Below are 19,921 nucleotides of genomic sequence, written 5' to 3'. Positions count from 1 at the left end.
GGAAATGTTGACACTACATCATGCATTCAAACACCACATTCAAAGAATCTTTTATGAGGAATTCATTTCTTTAAATATGGTTTCTCCCCTGTCTGTCAGTTCCTGTTGCAATGTGCTACATGTGATTGTTGTAAACTGACTGTGCATGCTGCAAGTTGCTCAGGTTTAGCAAAAGAGATAACCTCATTCACATAAAGGTGTGGGGCTCACAAAACATATTTGTTCAACCGCATCCGGCAGAGATAAATAAAAGTCCTAATGACTTCCTAGGAAAAAAAGCCACATTCTAGGATTTCTTGGAAAATGTTTTGGCTATTCTGGATCAGTAGGTTCCCATATGGCTGTGATTACGATACAGAATAGTTTCATGTGTTTCTTTGAATCCAATCACGTGTGTGTATCTGCCTTCATTGGTTTGCAGCCTTGGTTTATACTTGCGTGTGTTTGTGAGGTGGCTCAGACTGCAGTTGCATTTTAAAAACTGGAAAAACAATATGGTGTAAATCAAGTCTCAGTATTATGCTCAGCAGCCTTTATTTTGCCTGCAATTTAAAGAAAATATAAGATATATATATTTCCTAGATGGATTCCCTATACGTCAGGAGAGATTAGAACATAAATACGATTTTACACTCTGAACCTCAGACAATACTAACGTTAATAAATCGTGAAGAACAAATCGTGAGCAACCTGACATTTTCTGTGGCTTAACAATAGAGTTAACCCGTTTTCTAGTTTATTGTCACAATAACAACTTGTTTTCTCGAGCGTAATTATCTCTGACAAACCTCCGAGAAAACCTTTCGCCGTTTTTCCACCAGGGTCGAGGGAAATCTATATTACTGGAAACAGCATGTGTGCATTCCTATTATCTTTAATGTTGAGGCGGTGAATTCCCAGAAAGAAGGCTCTGTCGGGGCCGCCCGGCGGGGCGGAGTCAAGCCCTGCAATTATTCCTGGAAAGCAGATAGGGAGAAGCTGCCGCGCGATTCCTGGGAGTGAGCGCCGGTTCAGCGAAGGCAGGAGCCTGCGGGAGAGACGGGTCTCCAGAAAAAAACAAAAAACAAAAAAACGAGCAGACAAAACATGACGGTGCTCCGCGCGGCTTAATCCTGGGAATTGAGCGTAATAAAAAAAAAGCAAAATCCGTTTAACCAGCAAACACGCAGAAAGCAGTCGCCGTCCTTCACATGAGCGAGACAACCGGCGGTGGTAGGTGCGGAATGGGAGTTGGTGCGGCCGGTGTGACGTCAGAGCCGCCGGTGCTGTTCTCAGAATAGACTTCTAGGAAACGGCAATTTTTAAAAGCCGAGCTTTTACACTCTGCCCTCCACACACTTGGATCCCATTCTGGTGACAACACACTCCAACCCGCTGCTACGGAGATTGTTTTAATGTTTATGATGAAATTCATTGTTTTAATTTTTTAACTGAACGTTTTGTATCCGGTGATTTTATATAAACTACAGGAACAAACCCGTACCGGATACACGGTGCTCTTTTATTGTCCCACTCGTATCTCACCAATGGTAACGCTCATTTTCTCGCTAAGTTGTTTTTTATTTCTTTAGAGCCCGGTCTCTATATGTTTTGCTTACATTTTGAAGGAGAAATACTGACCGGCTCGCAGCCCACAGGATTCAAGAAATAGTATGATTCTTTGTGTACCAGGGTGAGTTGACTTTTCTTTGTTTCTGCGTGTTCTCTTTCATTACGTATCACAAAACCATTGTATCTGTTAAAGTAATGCAATCTTAATTAGTGTTAATTTATCTTTAAAGTCTTTAAATTAGATTCTTGATTATACATGTTTTTCTAAGGGTGAGGTCTCTAAATCGAGTCTAACAAATCTAAAGACAAAGGTCTTTTTCACTGATGAAAAAAATTAATCAGAAACTTCTTCATACCAATAAAAGTAATTATAGTGTACTTTTTGTATTTAACCTTCATTTAAGCCTGACTGTGGTCAAATTGTTCATTTAAAGTGTCTTTGCCATCAATAAAAGACAAAACACAAGTAACACAAAATACGACACAAAATCTGTATAAAATAAAAATGTGATTATAAAATTGTAAATAAGACCAAATATCCACTTTGTGTGGTTCTCAATTTTAAAGTGGATAGTGAAGTGAATGTCTTCCTCTTCTCCTAATTTAGCAATAAACACTGAACTGCTATGACGTGGATCTTGCATTAATATGGACGAGGAAAACCTGCTGTAACATGTTTTTGAAACCATATTTTCCATTTGATTTTCAGTCCGAGAGCTTGTCTGTCTGATGATCCGTCCACTGAAACCCCACGGGGTATGCGGGCAGAAACTGTACCTTCCACCCCATGCCTTCACATTCACAGCACCCCTGCACTATGGGACCCCACAAAGGACCTGCGGGCAATCGCAAGCAACTTCTGCTATCTAGAAAATTCAGGTACAGTAAAAAAAATTGTTTTACATTTACATCCACGAATACAATTCTTGAAAATTCACAAACTGTTCCAGGGACTGTTTGGCACATTTTATCTTCTGCTGTAAAGAGATTTGGTTAAATGGCTTAATGGTGGACTGTTAACTGTACAATCAAGAGCTGTACAGGACAAGTGAAAAGAACAAACTGTTCAGAGTGACTAACATTTAGGAATCTGTGTGTGTAGGATGGTACTGGGGAGCTGTAACTGCAGCTCAGGCCCACGCTGCACTTCAAGAGGCATCTGAAGGAGCGTTCCTGGTGCGAGACAGCAGCCACCCTCTGTACATGCTGACCCTCTCGGTCAGGACTGCGCGTGGTCCCACCAGTATACGGATCCAGTACAGCTGCGCCCAGTTTTTGCTTGACTCCTGCTCCCCGGCCCGGCCCAGCCTGTCGTCCTTCCCCAACGTGCCAAGCCTGGTGCAGCACTACATGGGACCAGAGAGGAAAGCAGAGGAGGGGAAGGTGTTGGAGGACACGCCTACAAAACCCTCTCAGCAGACAATTCAGGAGACATCTGTGGTGTTAAAACTGAAGCGGGCTGTGTTCAAGCCCCAGGGTCTGCCCTCTTTACAGCACCTCACACGCCTCGTTATTAACAGGAACTCGGACTGCTCCGACCAGCTACCACTCCCGAGGCCTCTGCTGAGCTACATACAGGACTATCCGTTCAAGGTATAAACGGTCTCTCAAGTCTATTATTACGACATAAAGGAAAAAAAAAACTGTCAAACAGGTCCTGTCCTACAAAGACTGCTGCACAAGCAGTTGGAGGACAGTCCCGAAAATACTAGACACAGGGTCAAGTCTTTGCTGAAGAAATGTGCACAAGTTCAGTTAATACTGACGTGGCTGGTTTCAGACTTGATTTGTCGAGGACCGAGTGACTAAGTACCAGAAAAGAAGACGACATGTGAGCAAGCCTCAGTACTGTAATCCTTTATTTCATGATGGATGTGGAAATTGTCCATACCTGTATTACCATAATCAGTTTTGGAAGTACATACTGTTCCTCAGAAGTACACTAATTCCATTGAGACATCTTTTATGCCATTTTATTTTTCTCAGTAAAACATTTTTTCTACCTTTCACATGTGTACATTTTTCTATTAAAATAACTGATTGGAGTCAAACGTGCTGTATTTAAAATTATTTTCTCTTTTCAACTGGAAGTATTACTCACAGGATAAAGAGAAGTACTATTCATCATCATCATCATCATCTTTATTTACCGGCACACGATGACTTGCTCTTGTGACACTTGTTACGAAATATTTTCTGCTTCAAATCACCTTTGAAACACAAAGACTTTGAGCTTTAAGTGTGCAAGAGATGCGGATTGTGTGAGGAAGTAAAGGCCACATTGTGTCTGTGTGTGTGTGGGTGTGTGTTTTTGCTCAACAATGCGTGCAGCCTGCATCTGACTCAGCGAGTGGACGAGCGAAGGGGAGGACCGTTCATCAGCGAATTCACAGAACTGCTGAATGCTTCCTGGGAGGAGGGTGAGATTCTGAGAGAGAGGGTTCTAAGAAAAGCCTCGGTAATTACCTTCAGCTTTCAGCCTGCTTCTGTGCCACCTCGCACACAGTTTTTATTGTGGCGCAGGATGTGGTCACAAATGTTGCAGATTAAAAGTGCAACAGTGACATGAAAACGATTTGAGCCTCTGCAAATGGTGCATTTTGAGTAATGACATCGGTGTGCGAGCGCGTGCTCGGCGGCTCAGTGGGGGCGGGGGAGCTGAGGCTGTGGTGACCTGGGCTAAAGCCAGCGTAATAGGATCTCAGTTTCTCAATCCAGATCCAGCTTGTGGTCCTTGTTAGACGTCTCTTTCCGAAGGATGCAAAATCGTGGCCTAAGAAACAAAAAACAAACACACTCCGAATTTGGGCATGAAATGCAAAACAAGCACAAAGCCGTTGTGTAAACAGTGATGTGGAGCACTTTGGCATAAAGGTAGGTTAAATGATGACGAACTGATTAAATGACGCTATGGTGGAAGACATAAAGGCTGAGATGCTCTCTAGACAGACCTGCCGGTGATGTCGTGCCGTGTCTCCACATAACTCATCTCTTCCACATTCGCCTCCACCCACCGGCGAATGAGCGGGGGGTGTCTGGGATCCACCTCCAAGTAAACACGTCTGTTATTCACCAGAAAGAGAGCACATAATGAATTAAAATGCATTATGAACAGGACAGAATTAATTGAAGCAACGGTGGCGTGTCACTGGAACTGTTTTCACGGGAAGTCTTTTAAAAAGCCGAACCCATTAAGGAGGCAACGTGATACGTGTGTTTTTCTCATTCTTGTGACAAGACGCAGCCAGTGGGAATTAAACCCAGGTGTGTGTGTGTGTGTGTGTGTGTCGGGCAGTGGAGTTTCTCACCCATGATTTGATAGAATCTGAGGAGCCAGAGTCAAAATCTGTTTGATTACTTTCAGGCCATCTTTACCTCCATCTAAAGCAGCATGGTCTTCAAACCTGGGCCCACAGAAATCCATAAATCGCTTAAATACATCTATTTGATGTCACATATTTCTAAAAAAAAAAAAAAAAAATACGTTCCTAAAGGAAACCTAATGCACGGATGAAAATTAATTTTGGATATTTCATGCATTTTCAAAAAGGTCCGACATCAAATTTACCACATACAATTTTGCTTTTTTTTTTTTTTTTTAAATGAATGAGTAAGCTGATTGTGTTTTAGTCACCGAAATATTTCAGGTTCCAACGTGGTCATATCCTCTGAGAACAGGTACGGGGGATTACTGACCAAAGTTGAGACATGGCGACAAAGGCTTAACACAGTTTCTGCATCTGCCAAAACACAAAGCACAACTTTTTTTTATCAGCAATCTGTTGAGGTGCATTTTAACGACTATCTGCAAAGCATCGCTTTCACTTACCTTTCATTATGTCTAAATGATGGACCTGTAATCTGTCCTGAAGCCCCAACCTACAGAAAAAAAAAATCCTTCATCTTTAACCACAATAAAAGTAAATCAATAAGCATATTTACAACTTGCTCACGTGTGCTATGTTACACTTACCTTAACGCATTCTCTCCTGTTAAATCCACCGCATCCTGGCTTTGATCCAGAGCAATAACTTTAAGCTTGTGAAAGAGAAACAAACACGGCAATTAAAAGTGATGTTTACCGTTTGGAAACAACTTCCCCAGGGAAAATAATCTATTTCTCTGCAAGACAGTTTTACAATCTGTTAACAGTGTAGCAAGAACAATAAACAGACAAAGGCTAAACTCAGGGGCGTTTCTAGGATTCAAAGAAAGGGGGGGCTTAGCCCCAAGGGGAATGGCAATTTTTTTTGGGGGCTATTTGGGGCCGCGGATATCCATTGTTTCAGACAGTTCATAGATTGGTTCAATCAGAAAGAGTGTGATTTTGCTCTGTAGTTTTGCTTGCATTCAGTATATGATAACACAAGAGACAGAATTTGAGGGTCACAGTGAAATTTGACAACACAAATATGAACTTTTCTCAAATAAAGAATATCCGCATCACTCCCAAATCCTAATTCTTAAAGGGAACACACACAATGGATGGAGAATGGACCTGACAGTGTCAACTTTATATCGTTAAGTATGATGATAGGCTGTTGGATTGTAATTTGAAGGGGGAGAAAACATACAAACCAGAACGCACGTACATATGTAGCATGTTAGAGTTAGAAATAACTTGTCCGTGTGAGAAACAATAGTTTAATTTAATGACATCACCAAAATAAAAATAAAAAATATATATATATATTTTATTTTTTTAAAGCCAATAATGGCAAATTATTTGGGAGGGCTGAAGAACATTTGAGGGGGGCTTCAGCCCCCCTCAAATGCCTTTCATGGCTACAGAGTCTAACAATTTGAAAATGGAAAAACATCTGGGGGCTGTGGCGTTACAAAGAAGTGAGCTCAGCTTACCAGACCTCTGAAACCCGCTCCTCACCTCTGCTTGAGCCTCGAGGCTAATCATAACACACTCAAATCTCCAACTGGAATGCTAGTGGTTGTGTTGCATTGTGGGTAATGTAGGCACTATTGTTTTAACAAGGAAGAATAATGCATGGAATAAACAATGACATCTTGACAATGTTATAGGAGTGCAAAGTTAAATTGTACTCTTTTAATGTCAGCATTGCAAAATGCTCACAGTGACAATGCTAACAGCATTGCAAGTGTCATATTTAACATGTTCTTAAACTAAACTAAACTACATCTTAGTTTAGTTTGTTAGCGTACTAACATTTGCTAATTATAACTAAACACAAAGTACACCTGAGGCTCATTAGTTTTGCAAGTATCAGGCACCAGATTACATGTCAGGGGATCACCAAAGTTATTCAGATTCATCCTGAGGGGAACATGAATGCCTCTATCAAATTTGATGGAAATCCATTGAATAGTTGTTTTCACTCAAAGTGACTCAAAACAAATGTCAACCTCAAGGTGTCACTACACGAAAAGTCATGAATAACAACGGATAGATCGGATAGATCATCTGGGGACCGTAAATACAAAATGTGGTACATCTATCAGATGCTGAGATGGTGAAAAGTGACATCTTTGACCTGCTGGTGGCGCTAGAGGAGAAGTCAGGGGATCCCCTATGTCAGCAGGCATTTTCCTCTGGGGACCGTGAACGCATGTACCGGATTCCATGACAATCCATGCAAAAGATTATTCAGCTTGATTCAATGTCACTGCCATTCCTAGAGAAAATCTATTTGTTACAATAACACAAACTAACCTGAGGCAGACTCTTCAGCAGACTAAGAGAAATGGCACCAGAGCCACATCCCACTTCCAAGCATGTATGCTGGGCGTCTGCACCAACTCCAGTCCCGGGTTTCATCTTCAGATCAGTGAGCACGAGTTCAACCAACTCCTGCACCAACACACAGAGAAAACACCGCTCTGGTCACGTGGGATTGATCGATGGGGTTTCACTGTACGTTGTACGTATGTGCGGCATGTTGTTCTCCTGTCAAACCTCGGTTTCGGGTCTTGGTATGAACACGGGAGGTCTCATCTTCAGTGTCAGATCTCTGAAGTCCCACTCCTCAATCACATACTGCACAGGCATTCTGCATCAAACACACACATTTATATATTCTCAGTGAAAACAAACATCTGAATACTTATTTATATGGAGGTGTAGATAGAAACTTTATACCTGGATAGGCGTCTAGAGCAGAGCTTCCACATCTGCTCTGTTTTTTCTGGGCTTAGAAACTCTGATAACTTCCCCTGCTCGAGACTTTCTATCTGGATACGTCATGTGAGAAATGGAAGGCATGTTGTCAAATGTTAATGTCTCAATTCAGACATTACATCAGGCATGGTTGAAAGAGCTAAAAAAAAATGTCCACTCACAGTTTTAGCACCGAGCAGGTAAGCAATAATGTAAAGGCTGGAGTGTTCAGGCTCCATCACGCCTCTCTCCGCGAAGTGATTCTTCCATAAATCCACCGCCTGAAGTGCTGTGATCCGGCCTGCAGGTATGGCTGGAGTGCTGCATGTACGCACCACATGGGAGCCCCAAAGTCCCTAAAAGATTAAAGTGAGTTTCTAAATAGCCACAAATACACATTCTGCATTCCAGCTGGGGTTTAACAGGAACATGTTGATTTCCCCGTTGTGTCCCTATCACCATTTAAGTGATAAGAGGAAGTCAAATTTAAGAATTGCAGATTAAATAAATGATGTGAGATTATTAGATATACTTTAACAATCTAATGCAATCCAGTACAAGACTGCATGATTCTCAGTAGTGTTTCTAATTATGTGTCTCTCATGAACCAAATGGATTTTAGTAAAATGACTAAGATGAATTTGTTCGAGTGAGCCTACAAAATAGTTGTTGCCCAGAGCTTCTTATCATTCAAACCAGAATACCTGTCACAACTCCAGCCAGCTCCTGACATTTACGCTTCCATCATCTGACCTTCCCTGCTCGCATATTTAAACAATTTTAGAGTTTATTGTTATATGTGTGTCTTTTGGGGAACAAAATCCTTGGTGGTAGTAAATGGACTAGCGACCACTCAAAGTGCTTTACAACACAAGTCAGCATTGACCATTCACACACACATTCATATGTTTTTTCATATGAACTTTGACGGTTGCTACTTTTGGGTTTATGACCCATTACAATACCTCTAGGTTTCGACTGTTAGTCGAAGTAAATAATGAATTTTGAGACGTATCATTAAGTTCCATTAACTTGATGTGGGCATTTGTAATAGATGTATTAAATATAATGTATAGATTAATCAATATTGAAGAGTCAGTTGTAGTTCTACAGTAATTTTGGATATACATGGAATCTTGTCCCTTTGAATATTAAAAGGGGAACAATGAATAGCTGGCTGGCATTCTTATTTCATATACACATGAGCCCCTCCTTCACTTAGTTTTATTTTGGTGACAAAGTCAGACATTGACTGCTAAGTCTGTTAGTGTGATATTTTACCCAGATTTGATCAAGATTGTCACCCTTCTGAAGTTTTAATTAAATTAAATCAATTAGAAACTGTGCCAGACCCATATTCAGTAAGACAAATTGCAATAGGCCACACACACACGCACACACACTCCATTCAAATGTAAATGCTATCAACCAAAATATGGCTTAATAAATAAACAAACAAAGTATGATGACTCTGCTTATATGTGCACTAGTTTGTAAGTTCTGCTGTCTAGTTGCAACAAAAAATGTACCTATTAACACTCAAAGTTTAGTAATAACAGTTATTAAGTAATAATAGTAAGCATTTATCATAAATTCACACCATTCTCTTTCATGTTTGTATGTAATTACCGAGAGGACTCCCTGAAAACAACAACAAAAATCAATTTAACAGTTAACGTTAGTTACCTTTGGTCCAATAATCCTGCACCCAAAGCTTCGGTAGCCTGCACTCAGAGATATCCTCCACATGACCAATCTAAATAAACACACCTTTTTTCATCAGTATTCATTCCATGTTAGTGTAGCCATCAGCGGTAACGTTACCCGCTGCAACCTTTTGGTATTCTGTTGTCCTAACTATATGTACACTTTCTCGGTCATGTGTACCATTTACACCTATATGGACCTATGTGGACATTAAGCTACATTTTCTGTAGCCCATGGCAAGCTAGTTGATACTGCCGATAGTATTTCCTACACATGGCACAGCAAAACCTCTTCAACTGTTGACATGACACAAGTCTGCACACGCTGCGCACACTGCGCAGCACTGACCCTGGTGACTACTGTTCCCTTTAAGGACTATCGGATATATAATATTTTTTAGCGCATAGCTGCCGAAAACCCGAGCAAAGTGGTGATAGTCGCTTAACCTGGGACGTTTATAGATTGTATACGTTGAGATAATATAAATTATGTGAACAGCTGATACCAAAGCAATGTATGCAACTGCTAGTCAATGTATAAACCTCCACTGTCCACTGTCTACGTAGTATTTACGACTTCCGTTATCTATCTTCGTAAATAACGAGGAGCTCGTGAATGTATCAGTGTTGTTGTTCCTCACACTGGAGTGCATAAATTAATCGAGTTGTTGGATAGTTTGCTATTAGGTTGACAGCAATATTGTCAAAGTACAGTGATAGCACATTAGTGCGGAGGTTGCCCAGACGTTAGAAGTGCTACATGTATTTCACAGGAGGTCACTAGCTTGTTTATCAACGTTACAACGGGAAGCTAGCAGCTAGCTTCAGCTGCTAAACAGAAGGCACACACAGGAGGCTGTCATCTGAAACGGAGACCGGTTAAAGTGTGTTAAACTGAACATTTGGTGCATTATTTGGGGTGAGGTTGCTCTGAAAAACAAGGTCTATGATGGGCATGACCTCTCGAATAGAGTGTATATTCTTCAGTGAGTTTCACCCCACCCTGGGTCCGAAGATAACATATCAGGTAAGTTCAGTGTGCAAATACTATACTTTAAACAAGGGGAAAGGTAATTAAAATGACCACAACTGCACTATTAATTACTATAGCAAACATGGCTTAATTACCCATGTGATAGTAAAGTTGTAGTAATCATATCAGTTGATATCAGAAACATAAAGTACGTAGTGTAGTATATAAGTGTAGTATACGGATGTGTGTATGTGGAACAATTTTTCAAAATAGTATCCGTAGTTGCCATAAGTTTATTGACTATTTGTTTAGTGGAATTAGAGTGAGAATAATTGATCTTAGCAGGCATTCAGTCCCTCTACATATTCTTGTGGTGTTGACCGTGGAATTGAAGAGTACATCATCTTCTTAAAGCCTGTATCTTATAGGATGCGTTATGTCACACGGTGTCCTCTATGTCCTCTCATGACAGGTCCCAGAGGAATACATTTCACGAGAGCTATTTGACACAGTTCAAGTTTACATCATCACCAAGCCAGAACTGCAAAACAAATTGATAACAGTGTATGTACAATGCTTCTTTCTCCTTGCCACAAGTATCTGTTTTTTGCCTTACGAGATCTGTGTTTTTGCCTCTGTTGCTCTTGACAGTATCAAACTATCCCGCTTGCTCTTTTTTTAATCTTTTTTTTTTTTTTTTTTTTTAGCACCGCCATGGGAAAAAAGTTAATCGGATGTCCTGTGTGCATCGAGCATAAAAAGTACAGCAGAAACGCCCTCCTGTTCAACCTCGGCCTTGTTTGTGACGCCCAAACCAACACCTGTGCCCTTGAGCCCATCGTCAAGAAGCTGTCTGGGTACCTCACAACGCTGGAGGTTGTGAATGATGCGTTTTCATAACCGTGACTTGTGACTTGGTTGCTCTGCTGTTTGCATAGACGTCTCAGAGATGATCTTAAATCCTTTTGCCTTGTCGTGTTGCAGCTGGAGAGTGGCTTTATATCCAATGAGGAGAGCAAGCAGAAACTTGTCCCCATTATGTCGACCTTGTTAGAAGAACTTAACGCCACAGGAGCCTGCACCTTACCCATAGGTACGTTTTACTATGTATATCTATCTCTAAAGTATTGAGCACTAAAGTTCATGGTTTGGCATCTGAAAACAACATTTTGGTGGAAACAATTGTAAGTATTTATTTTTCTCGTCTCCCTTTCTGTTCTGTGTTTGTTTTTAAGATGAGTCCAACACCATCCACCTAAAGCTGATCGAGCTGCGAAAGGACCCCCCGATTGTGCAGGAGTATGATGTGCCGGTCTTCACCCAGTGCAAAGACCATTTTATCAAATCTCAGTGGGATCTCACCACTCAACAGGTAGGCCTTGTGGCGCATATCAAGGCACGTTGTGATAAGATAAGATGTGCCAAAATTCTAAGAAGAGGAGAAAGATTAGTGACTAAAGGCCTGTTATCAGCAGTACGTGAAGTGATATGAACACTTGTTTCACATCCATTATTTCATGGATGAAAATGAGTCATTAGTGTAGGAGAAGGAGCCATTTATCTGTACAAAAATGTGTAATTGCTGGTTCAAAGTAGTGTATATAAATCGTATTAATTGAGCAATTCAGGTCATAGAGTTTAGTACAATCCAATAATGTTCCACTTCATGCTTACTGCAGATCCTGCCCTATATTGATGGATTTAGACACATCCAGAAGATCTCTGCTGAAGCAGATGTAGAGCTGAATCTTGTTCGCATCGCGGTGCAGAATCTTCTGTGAGTACATTTCAGTGAGGAAAGGGCAACAAACACCAGCGGCGGCTGATGCGTTTCAAAACACCCTCATCCATTGTTTTCTGTGTGCAGTGAGCCCGAGGGTTTGTCCATACCAACACGTCATGACAAACCACTGTCCCATTTATCAGTGCTGATGACAGCCAGCAGCAAATCTATTTGAATTATGCTGTGTGTGTGTGGGGGGGGTGTGTGTGTTGCGCTTCAGTGTTTTAAGACTTTTATTTCCAAACAAAACAAAATGAAAGATGCTGAAATCTCCCTTTTCCTCCACAGGTATTATGGTGTTGTGACCTTGGTGTCAATATTTCAGGTATGGTGGTTCTATATTTTTGATATTAGGCCGCTGTGATTTTGAGAGTAAAATGTAAATATTTTGAGAAAAGTCCTAATATTTTGTAAAAAAAAAATAATTTAAGGTCATCCACATCTTTCGAATTACACGTCAAAGCTCATATCTGTTGAAGAGTATTAACATTGTTAAATAATATTATCATATTTTCCACTTTAATCTTAAAATATTACTACTTTTTACATCTAAAACTTTTTTTCTTTTGATATTTAAATTGTTTTCCTAACAGCAGGCTAATTCTGTGTGCTAACAATTGGAGGGTTTGTTAAGTTTGGTGATGGCGTTGTGCCTTTTTACCTCCCTCCAGTACTCTAATGTGTATTGCACCACCCCCAAAGTCCAGAGCCTCATAGATGATAAGTCCATTCAGGAGGAGTGCCTCAACTACGTCACTAAGCAAGGTAAATAAGGGTCATGGTTGTTAATGGTTGCTGAACACTAGTGTTTTTCTTTCTTTTGTGACGTTCATTGTTTGATTGTCGGTCAGGTCAGAAGCGTGCCAGTCTGAGGGACGTGTTCCAGCTGTACTGTGGTCTGAGTCCAGGAACCACAGTCCGAGACCTTTGTTCTCGCTACTCGCTGCAGCTTCAAAGGGTTGACGAGAGGTCGACATCAATCACCTTATCTGTTCCTGCAAATACTAATAAAAAGTTAGGTCGGAGTGACTTTTGTTTGCATGTATGTCATGTGTTGTTTTTTTAGGAGGCTGATCCAATTTGGACTGATGAAGACTCTAATTCGACGGCTGCAGAAATATCCAGTGAAGGTGATCCGTGACGAGCGGAGCCGGCTGCCTCGACTCTTTACCGGCTGTCACAGTTACGATGAGATCTGCTGTAAAACAGGCAGGTTTCTCTCTGTGTGTTGAGTATGGAGAATATCTAATGGTGGCAAACAAGTCTGCTTACAGTGTCGTCATTTTACAGGCATCAGTTACCAGGAGCTGGACGAACGTTTGGAAAATGATCCCAACATCGTGGTGTGCTGGAAGTGACGTGGATTTTTAAACGGACTGAAAGATAAAGAGATGCCTCAACCAACGATGCCTTCAAAGATGGGAAGACTTTTCTTGGAATACTGGTGAAAGTGAAGTAGTATTTTGTCATTTTTGTTATATTAGTGTGTGTTTTGTTTTTTCAAATCTCATCAAGAATTTGCATTCTGTTGGAGGTGAGGACGGTTATATTTATTGATATTGTACAAAAGAGAATGTGTGATTAATAAAAAGAGATTATCCAACAATGTGACAGTTTGTCTTAAATCACAGTGCATTCAAAGAATTTTATTTTGTCATTGTGTAACCATTAAAAAATGAGCCTCAGATTGATACAGAAGTAGCTACAGAAGATGTCATTTTATCAGACTGTGAAATAAAATATTTTTCTAACTTAAAAACTACAATAACGAACATTGTCAACATCTGTTGTCATTTTGTTTTTACTTCTATAATTGAGAAAAAATTGTACTTAGCTTGTTTATTTTAATGTCTTCAATTCAGAGGAAGTTTTACTTTGTACACCACTACATTTATTTGACAGCTATAATTGCCAGTTGCTTTACAAATCAAGCTTTTGCATAAAAAAATACATGATTAGCTAGATAAGCTGTTAAATGCTACTCACACTTGCATCAGTAAGTACTTTTCCATTTGAATCTTGATCATGAGTGTCGAGAACTTTTTTAATTCCACACAAAGGCAGCAAAAAACATCAGGGAGAAAATAAAGCAGATGAAAAATCCAAGGAAATAAAAGACACTAAACTAAAACTAAAATAAAATCAGGAAAAAGGTTAAAGATGATTACTGACTCAGCCACGGTGCCCGGAACTTTATGTTCATTTTGCTAGTAATACTTTGTTGTTATGGCGTATTTTTACACTGTGGCACTGCAGCTCTGGCTCTTGAAACTGTACCTCCTCCTGTAGACCGTTTCATACTTTAAGAAGCACCGCCCCCCTCTGGCGGCATCGAGGAACTGCGCTCTGGCCCGGGTGCGCTTGGTGTACAGTCACCATGCCAACCACAGGAAACGGAGGGTAACTGTTACTCCGAACCAACTGGACTGGAGAGATAACGTTAGCTAGTAAGAGTATTGTTTTGTTTTACTTGACAGTGACGACATGGACACGTCTGTGATTCTACCTGTCGAAGCAGAGGGGTTTGTTCAAAGTCTGGAAACTTTCTCTCTCAAGGAAGTAGGCTCTGAGAGGTGAGCGTAACCAGCTAACACACGCTCGTGCTAACGTTAGCTTACCTGTAACGTATGTCTGTGACGAGCTACCTGAACCCAGTGACGTCGGATGTACTGTGCAGCAGGTGCACACAAAACCGAAAGATGGCGAGGAAATGAACGTTACATTCAACAGTAGGGAGGTTAAAAGGTCTCGAGACAGAGACACCCTAAAACACACACACACAGAAGTACTCAAATTACAGTATTAGTAAATAGCAAAGTCTAATTGAAAACTACTTAAAAGCACTGCGGTAGTATAGTCTAAATGAGTGTTCATGAGAGTTCATCACACACATCCATGTAAAGTCAGAACAAACAATACAGTACAAATTAAACCACTGACATTAGATAGTATATTTTAATCAATTTTTTTTTTCACAGACAACAGAACTAAATATGAATAAATTACATGGTGACTTTTTTTGTTTGTAAAACTCAAAATAAAGTCTCCAGGACCCACTTCCAGCTGTGACTATGAGTACTGTTGACCGGTAGAATAAAGAAGTGTCTGTTGAATTCTTTAAAATGAACTTCCCTTTAAACACTGCCTCTGTACGTCATGTGGTGTATGTATATAATGTGGAGTGTGGCCAGAATGTTACTCTAGGCTAAGCAACTTTATTTGTAAAGAACCTTTCAGCAAGGCAATTCAAAGTGCTCTACGTAAGATATGAAAGACATGAATGAGTAAGATATAACCAAGACATGAATTAATAGTTGGTGCATAGAAACTTAATGTTTTTATTCTAGTCATCAGACCTGTCACAGGCGACCTGAGAAGTCTGAGAAAAGCACAACTACTTTCTTGTGATTTTCCTCTTTGTGTGTTGACAGGTGGTTCAGACAGCATGCGCACATTGAGAAACTCAACATGCAGGCGATACTGAATGCTTCTGCCGTGCACGATGAGTTTGTTATGGAGCTCCTGGTGTCGTATGGAAAGGTGACTGCTATACATCCCTGCTTGTGATGTTAAAATGTCAGAGGAATTTAGTGAAGCCCTGCTAAGAAAAAAGTATCTTGAAACACGTTTGTGGTTGTTTCTAAAGGTAGAATTACATATGATATCTCAATAAACACATTCATCTGCTGTATCTTTTTTTCTAGATACCTGTTCTGGTCCATGAAATGATCCTTGTCCAAATTTGGAAGCACAAAGTGTTCCCCATTTTATGTCAGCTGGAGGACTTTAATCCCAAGGACACGTTTCATCTTTACATGGTGGTGAGTGTAACATGAGGTGTAACATGTGTAAAATGATGGTCAGCTTGCAGCACTCATAACTGATTTTGTGTGTACTTTAATGTTTCCATCTTAGATCCACCATGAAGCCACGATCATAAACCTACTTGAAACGATAATGTACCACAAGGTCAGTATGTACACAAACACACCCCCCTAAATTATATTGATTTGCGTCATATTTTTAAATGTGTTAAAGTGTTACAACCCGACTCAAAGGCTGTAACATAGGAGACAAGACGAGTGGAAAAAGCACTAAATATACATTTATTTAAGAACAAATCATCAAACTAAACTAAAATCAATCAATACAAATAAGCAGCCATGGAAGTCACAGCCAAAGAAGAGGGGAGCCTTTATAGCTGCGACCAAACCAGGCTCAGGGGTCGCTCATCAGTGGCCGATTAACATCCTGAAAGACAAACTGACAGGAAACAGGACACAGACCCCTAGTGGAAGGGAGGGGTCGTCACAAAGCATGAAAGTAATCATGCGGCGGGGCAGTCCAGTCCCTCTCCCTCTCCCTCTCCATCTCTCTCTCCCCCCCCCCCCCCCCCCTCTCTCTCTATAAATATTGTTATGAATGAAGCTTTATGTGACATGTTGAAAAAGGTTTGTGTGTTGTGCAGGATTCATGTGAGGCGGCTGGCGACTCTGTCCTTGACTTGGTGGATTACTGCCACCGCAAACTCACCCTGCTGGTCAGCAAAGTGACCAGGGAAGCCGCAACAGCTCATGACCAACGCAACCCGAAAGGGAAAGCTGTTGCATCCTCGGCAGACTTGATGAACGAGTTACAGATGCAGAGTGCTGCAGGGGAGTTTGAAATCTCCCAGAAGGCTGTCTCTGTGCTGCGCTTCATCACTGATCACACCGAGAGGTACGGCAGTGTCTGGACCAAGAACCTTTACAAGTTTACAATAGAGAATCTGAGAAATCGTCCAATACTTTTAGGCATTTATACTTCAAGCTTAACCATTGCATTATACTTACTAATGCTGCAACTAACTTATCTTAATCATTTCATCATTCCACAAGTTTATTAATCATTTTGTTTATAAAACAAGATGCAGTTGAAAAATATGTGTGTTGTGATTTCTCAGAAAAGTTAACATCTTCAAATTCCTTCTTTTGTCCAACCAACAGTCCAAACCCCGAAGATTTAATATTTACAATAATATAAAACGGGAAAAGCAGCAAATTCTCACATTTGAGGATCTGGGATGACTCGAAGATGGGCGATTTATTACTCATATCATCATGTTAATTTATTAATTTACCGTTCATTTCACCTGACAGAAGGACATTTCTTTTCCTTACAGCATTAGTGTCATCAATCGCATGCTGTGCACCCACAACATGCCGTGTGTGCTGGTTCAGTTGATTGACTGCTGTCCTTGGAGTCGCTGTAAAGACGGTATGTCACACTTCTTGCATATCAAATGTGTGATTCTTGGCTAATACGTGACCCATCAGTCAATGGTGTACTCTCTGTCTCCTACTGAAGGCGAGGTAGAAAAGTACATAAATGGCAGATGGCAGAAGATTCCTGTTGAGGACCATTTAAAGATGACCAAACTAGACGGTCAGGTCTGGATTTCCCTTTACAATCTGCTGCTGAAGGAAGACTGCCAGAGGAAATATGACTTCAACAACTTCAACAAGAACCAGCTTCTAAAGGTATACTGTGAATAAGCTGTTGACTGACTCTTTGACAGATATTTTCATCATTCCTTTATGTTCTTTGAGTCATTTTTAGTTAATCAAGGTTTTTAAATGGTATCAATCAACTCCTCCTCCAAAATCTAAGTGGCTGCTGTATATCAGCTGTAAACTGAAGCGTAGGAAGTCTGTGAGTGCCAGATCATTGTCCTCCAACATCACATCTGATCTCCTTGCTTGTTAAAACACAGATTCAGTTTCCAATGGTTGTTTTGACTCAGATGTTTCCTCCTATTATACGCTTTCTCATCCTCTTCCTGTTGCATTGCTTATATAACCAGAGAGCCTTGTGCATCCTCTCTTCAGGGCATTTATTTTTCTTGTTGTGGGAAGTTCTGATAAGTTGACTTGTTTTTGTTGCTGAGGGTTATTTGTGGGCTTATCGTTCATGTGGCACAGCTTCGAGGTTTCATGACAGAGGTGTTGATCGATCAGCTGCCGAACCTGGCGGAGTTGCAGCGTTACCTGGCTCATCTCACCGTTACAGACCCCGCCCCGCCGAAAAAAGAACTAATTTTGGAGCAGGTACACACTCACACATCCACACATACCTCTGCACCTACAGTGACTGTGTCCTCTGTGCATTTACCCTCAAGCTTTGCTTTATGTATAGATCCCAGAAATATGGAACCACATTGTGAGAGAGAATTCTGGGAAGTGGAAGGCAATAGCAAAGTATCAAGTCAAAGAAACTTTCAGCCCATCTGAAAGTGAACTGAAGCTGCTGGCAGAGAGGTCATTTGAGTTTTTATGCTGAAAACACAAGTCTGAGATACAAATAAATCAACTCCATCAGCATCTCTGTGATTATTACTGCGATTGTTTCACCAGGTTGTACCAGGTGTACAATTTTGATGTGATGGAGAGTTTACTCCCTGAGAAGCCAAAGTGTGGATCCTGTGGGAAAGAGGCAGCAAAGAGATGCTCTCGGTGTCAGGGAGAATGGTACTGTCACAGGTAAGACACACACACACACACACACACATATATATATGTGTATATATATATAGAAGTAAGTCAGTCAGTAATGCAGAAGATCTGCCGGACTGTCGCAGTGAAGAGGCAGCTGAGTCTGAGGGCAAAGCTTGTGATTTAGCCGCTGATGTATTTTCCAAACCTCACCTGTGATCACAAGCTTTGGGTAATGACTGAAAGAATGAGATTTTGGATATGAGCGGCCAAATTTAGTTTCCTGTCCCGACATCCGCATAGAGCTCAGAGTAAAACTGCTGCTCCCTCTGGCTGAAAGGAGCCAGTGGAGGTAGTTTGGGGATCTGACGAGGATGCCTCATGGGGCAGACCCAGAACATGCTTGAGGGATAACATATCGGAGATGGCTTGAATCACCCAGAGCTAGAGGACCTGCTAGGTAGAAGGACACATGGATTACCTTATTGCCATAAAATGGATGGATGGCTGGATATAAGTCTGTGTTTCTACATCAGATATAAAAGTACATCTGATCCATGACTATAACAAATACTTTCCTGTGATACTGAATATCTTAATAACTTTTGTTGTTGATATCGTACACTTAATGTGTGTTCTGTGTCTGCTGATGTGAAGTCTCGTTCACCTTATTTATTTATTTTTTTCACAGAGAATGTCAGGTGAAGCACTGGTCTAAACACAAGAGAGCCTGTCAGCTCACAACTGAGGTCACAGGGAAGATCCAGAGAGACCTGCACGTCAACAGCTGACAAAGAGAGACTGAAGCACATGCAAGGACCGGTGGTGGATGGGAAAAGATGGGAGAAACAGACCTGCATGTGCACAATGCAAACTTGGATTTTAAATCTTTCTGTTAGTGAGGTAAAGTTTATGCCCAGTTACAGAATTTAGTTGTTTCCTTTTTGTTTTGAACACTGTTGTTTGTTTATGATAACCTTATGTCATATCGTTTTAACAAATCATTTGTCTATCTGAAGAAAGTTCTCCCCTCTCTGTCAAGAGACTTATACTGTTATTTTGATTTACAAATAAAATGCTTTTAACAACTCTCTCTGCCTTGTCTTCTTGCCCATTGTTGTTAAGAACGTGACCACAACAGATAGAGTCACCTATTTATAGTGTCACCGAGTTAAAGTGAATTTGTGGCTCCTCTTCTTGGTTATTATTCTTTTACGCTCAGACTTCACCCTGAATGTTGGATTGCTGACTTTCTGTCCGTAAAAACAAATCAAGATTGGCTGCAGCTTTAAGCCTTATACATATTTA

The 19,921-nt window shown here is 40.7% G+C and overlaps 4 protein-coding genes across 6 annotated transcripts; 3 read left to right on the top strand and 1 right to left on the bottom strand.

Annotated features, from left to right (window-relative positions):
• The first annotated feature begins 978 nt into the window (after positions 1-978).
• Positions 979-3,596, top strand: cisha (cytokine inducible SH2-containing protein a). Of its 2 annotated transcripts, XM_076110923.1 has the most exons (4): positions 979-1,529; positions 1,608-1,672; positions 2,261-2,430; positions 2,654-3,596. In XM_076110923.1, the coding sequence occupies exons 2-4, from the start codon at positions 1,653-1,655 to the stop codon at positions 3,148-3,150; spliced, it is 687 nt and encodes a 228-aa protein (XP_075967038.1). In that variant the 5' UTR covers positions 979-1,529; positions 1,608-1,652; the 3' UTR covers positions 3,151-3,596. The 2 variants fall into 2 exon arrangements, with proteins under 2 accessions (XP_075967038.1, XP_075967037.1); XM_076110922.1 differs by having other exon boundaries at positions 980-1,672.
• Positions 3,393-9,706, bottom strand: hemk1 (HemK methyltransferase family member 1). Its single transcript, XM_076110920.1, has 11 exons — positions 9,368-9,706; positions 7,864-8,037; positions 7,664-7,755; positions 7,481-7,574; positions 7,238-7,375; positions 5,525-5,589; positions 5,381-5,430; positions 5,186-5,291; positions 4,860-4,955; positions 4,503-4,613; positions 3,393-4,324 (listed from the first exon to the last, which is right to left on the bottom strand). The coding sequence occupies exons 1-11, from the start codon at positions 9,428-9,430 to the stop codon at positions 4,261-4,263; spliced, it is 1,053 nt and encodes a 350-aa protein (XP_075967035.1). The 5' UTR covers positions 9,431-9,706; the 3' UTR covers positions 3,393-4,260.
• Positions 9,707-9,811: 105 nt separating this feature from the next.
• nprl2 (NPR2 like, GATOR1 complex subunit) lies at positions 9,812-13,749 on the top strand. 2 transcript variants are annotated; one of them, XM_076110916.1, is made up of 11 exons: positions 9,812-10,414; positions 10,833-10,924; positions 11,068-11,236; positions 11,345-11,453; positions 11,596-11,732; positions 12,040-12,137; positions 12,432-12,468; positions 12,815-12,908; positions 12,995-13,112; positions 13,210-13,352; positions 13,434-13,749. In XM_076110916.1, exons 1-11 carry the CDS (start codon positions 10,334-10,336, stop codon positions 13,499-13,501), a joined length of 1,146 nt encoding a protein of 381 aa, XP_075967031.1. In that variant the 5' UTR covers positions 9,812-10,333; the 3' UTR covers positions 13,502-13,749. The 2 variants fall into 2 exon arrangements, with proteins under 2 accessions (XP_075967031.1, XP_075967032.1); XM_076110917.1 differs by lacking the exon at positions 10,833-10,924 and having other exon boundaries at positions 9,814-10,414.
• Positions 13,750-13,896: 147 nt separating this feature from the next.
• Positions 13,897-19,706, top strand: zmynd10 (zinc finger, MYND-type containing 10). Its single transcript, XM_076110915.1, has 11 exons — positions 13,897-14,716; positions 15,575-15,683; positions 15,848-15,964; positions 16,059-16,112; positions 16,612-16,862; positions 17,305-17,399; positions 17,490-17,662; positions 18,104-18,229; positions 18,318-18,439; positions 18,536-18,661; positions 19,305-19,706. Exons 1-11 carry the CDS (start codon positions 14,628-14,630, stop codon positions 19,402-19,404), a joined length of 1,362 nt encoding a protein of 453 aa, XP_075967030.1. The 5' UTR covers positions 13,897-14,627; the 3' UTR covers positions 19,405-19,706.
• The last annotated feature ends 215 nt before the right edge of the window (positions 19,707-19,921 follow it).

Source organism: Anarhichas minor, unplaced genomic scaffold (assembly GCF_050575085.1).
Source record: "Anarhichas minor isolate MPS153535 unplaced genomic scaffold, ASM5057508v1 ptg000043l, whole genome shotgun sequence".
NCBI lineage: Eukaryota > Metazoa > Chordata > Actinopteri > Perciformes > Anarhichadidae > Anarhichas > Anarhichas minor.
The sequence above is the reverse complement of the archived record's forward strand: the minus strand, read 5'-3'. Positions and strand labels throughout refer to the sequence as shown.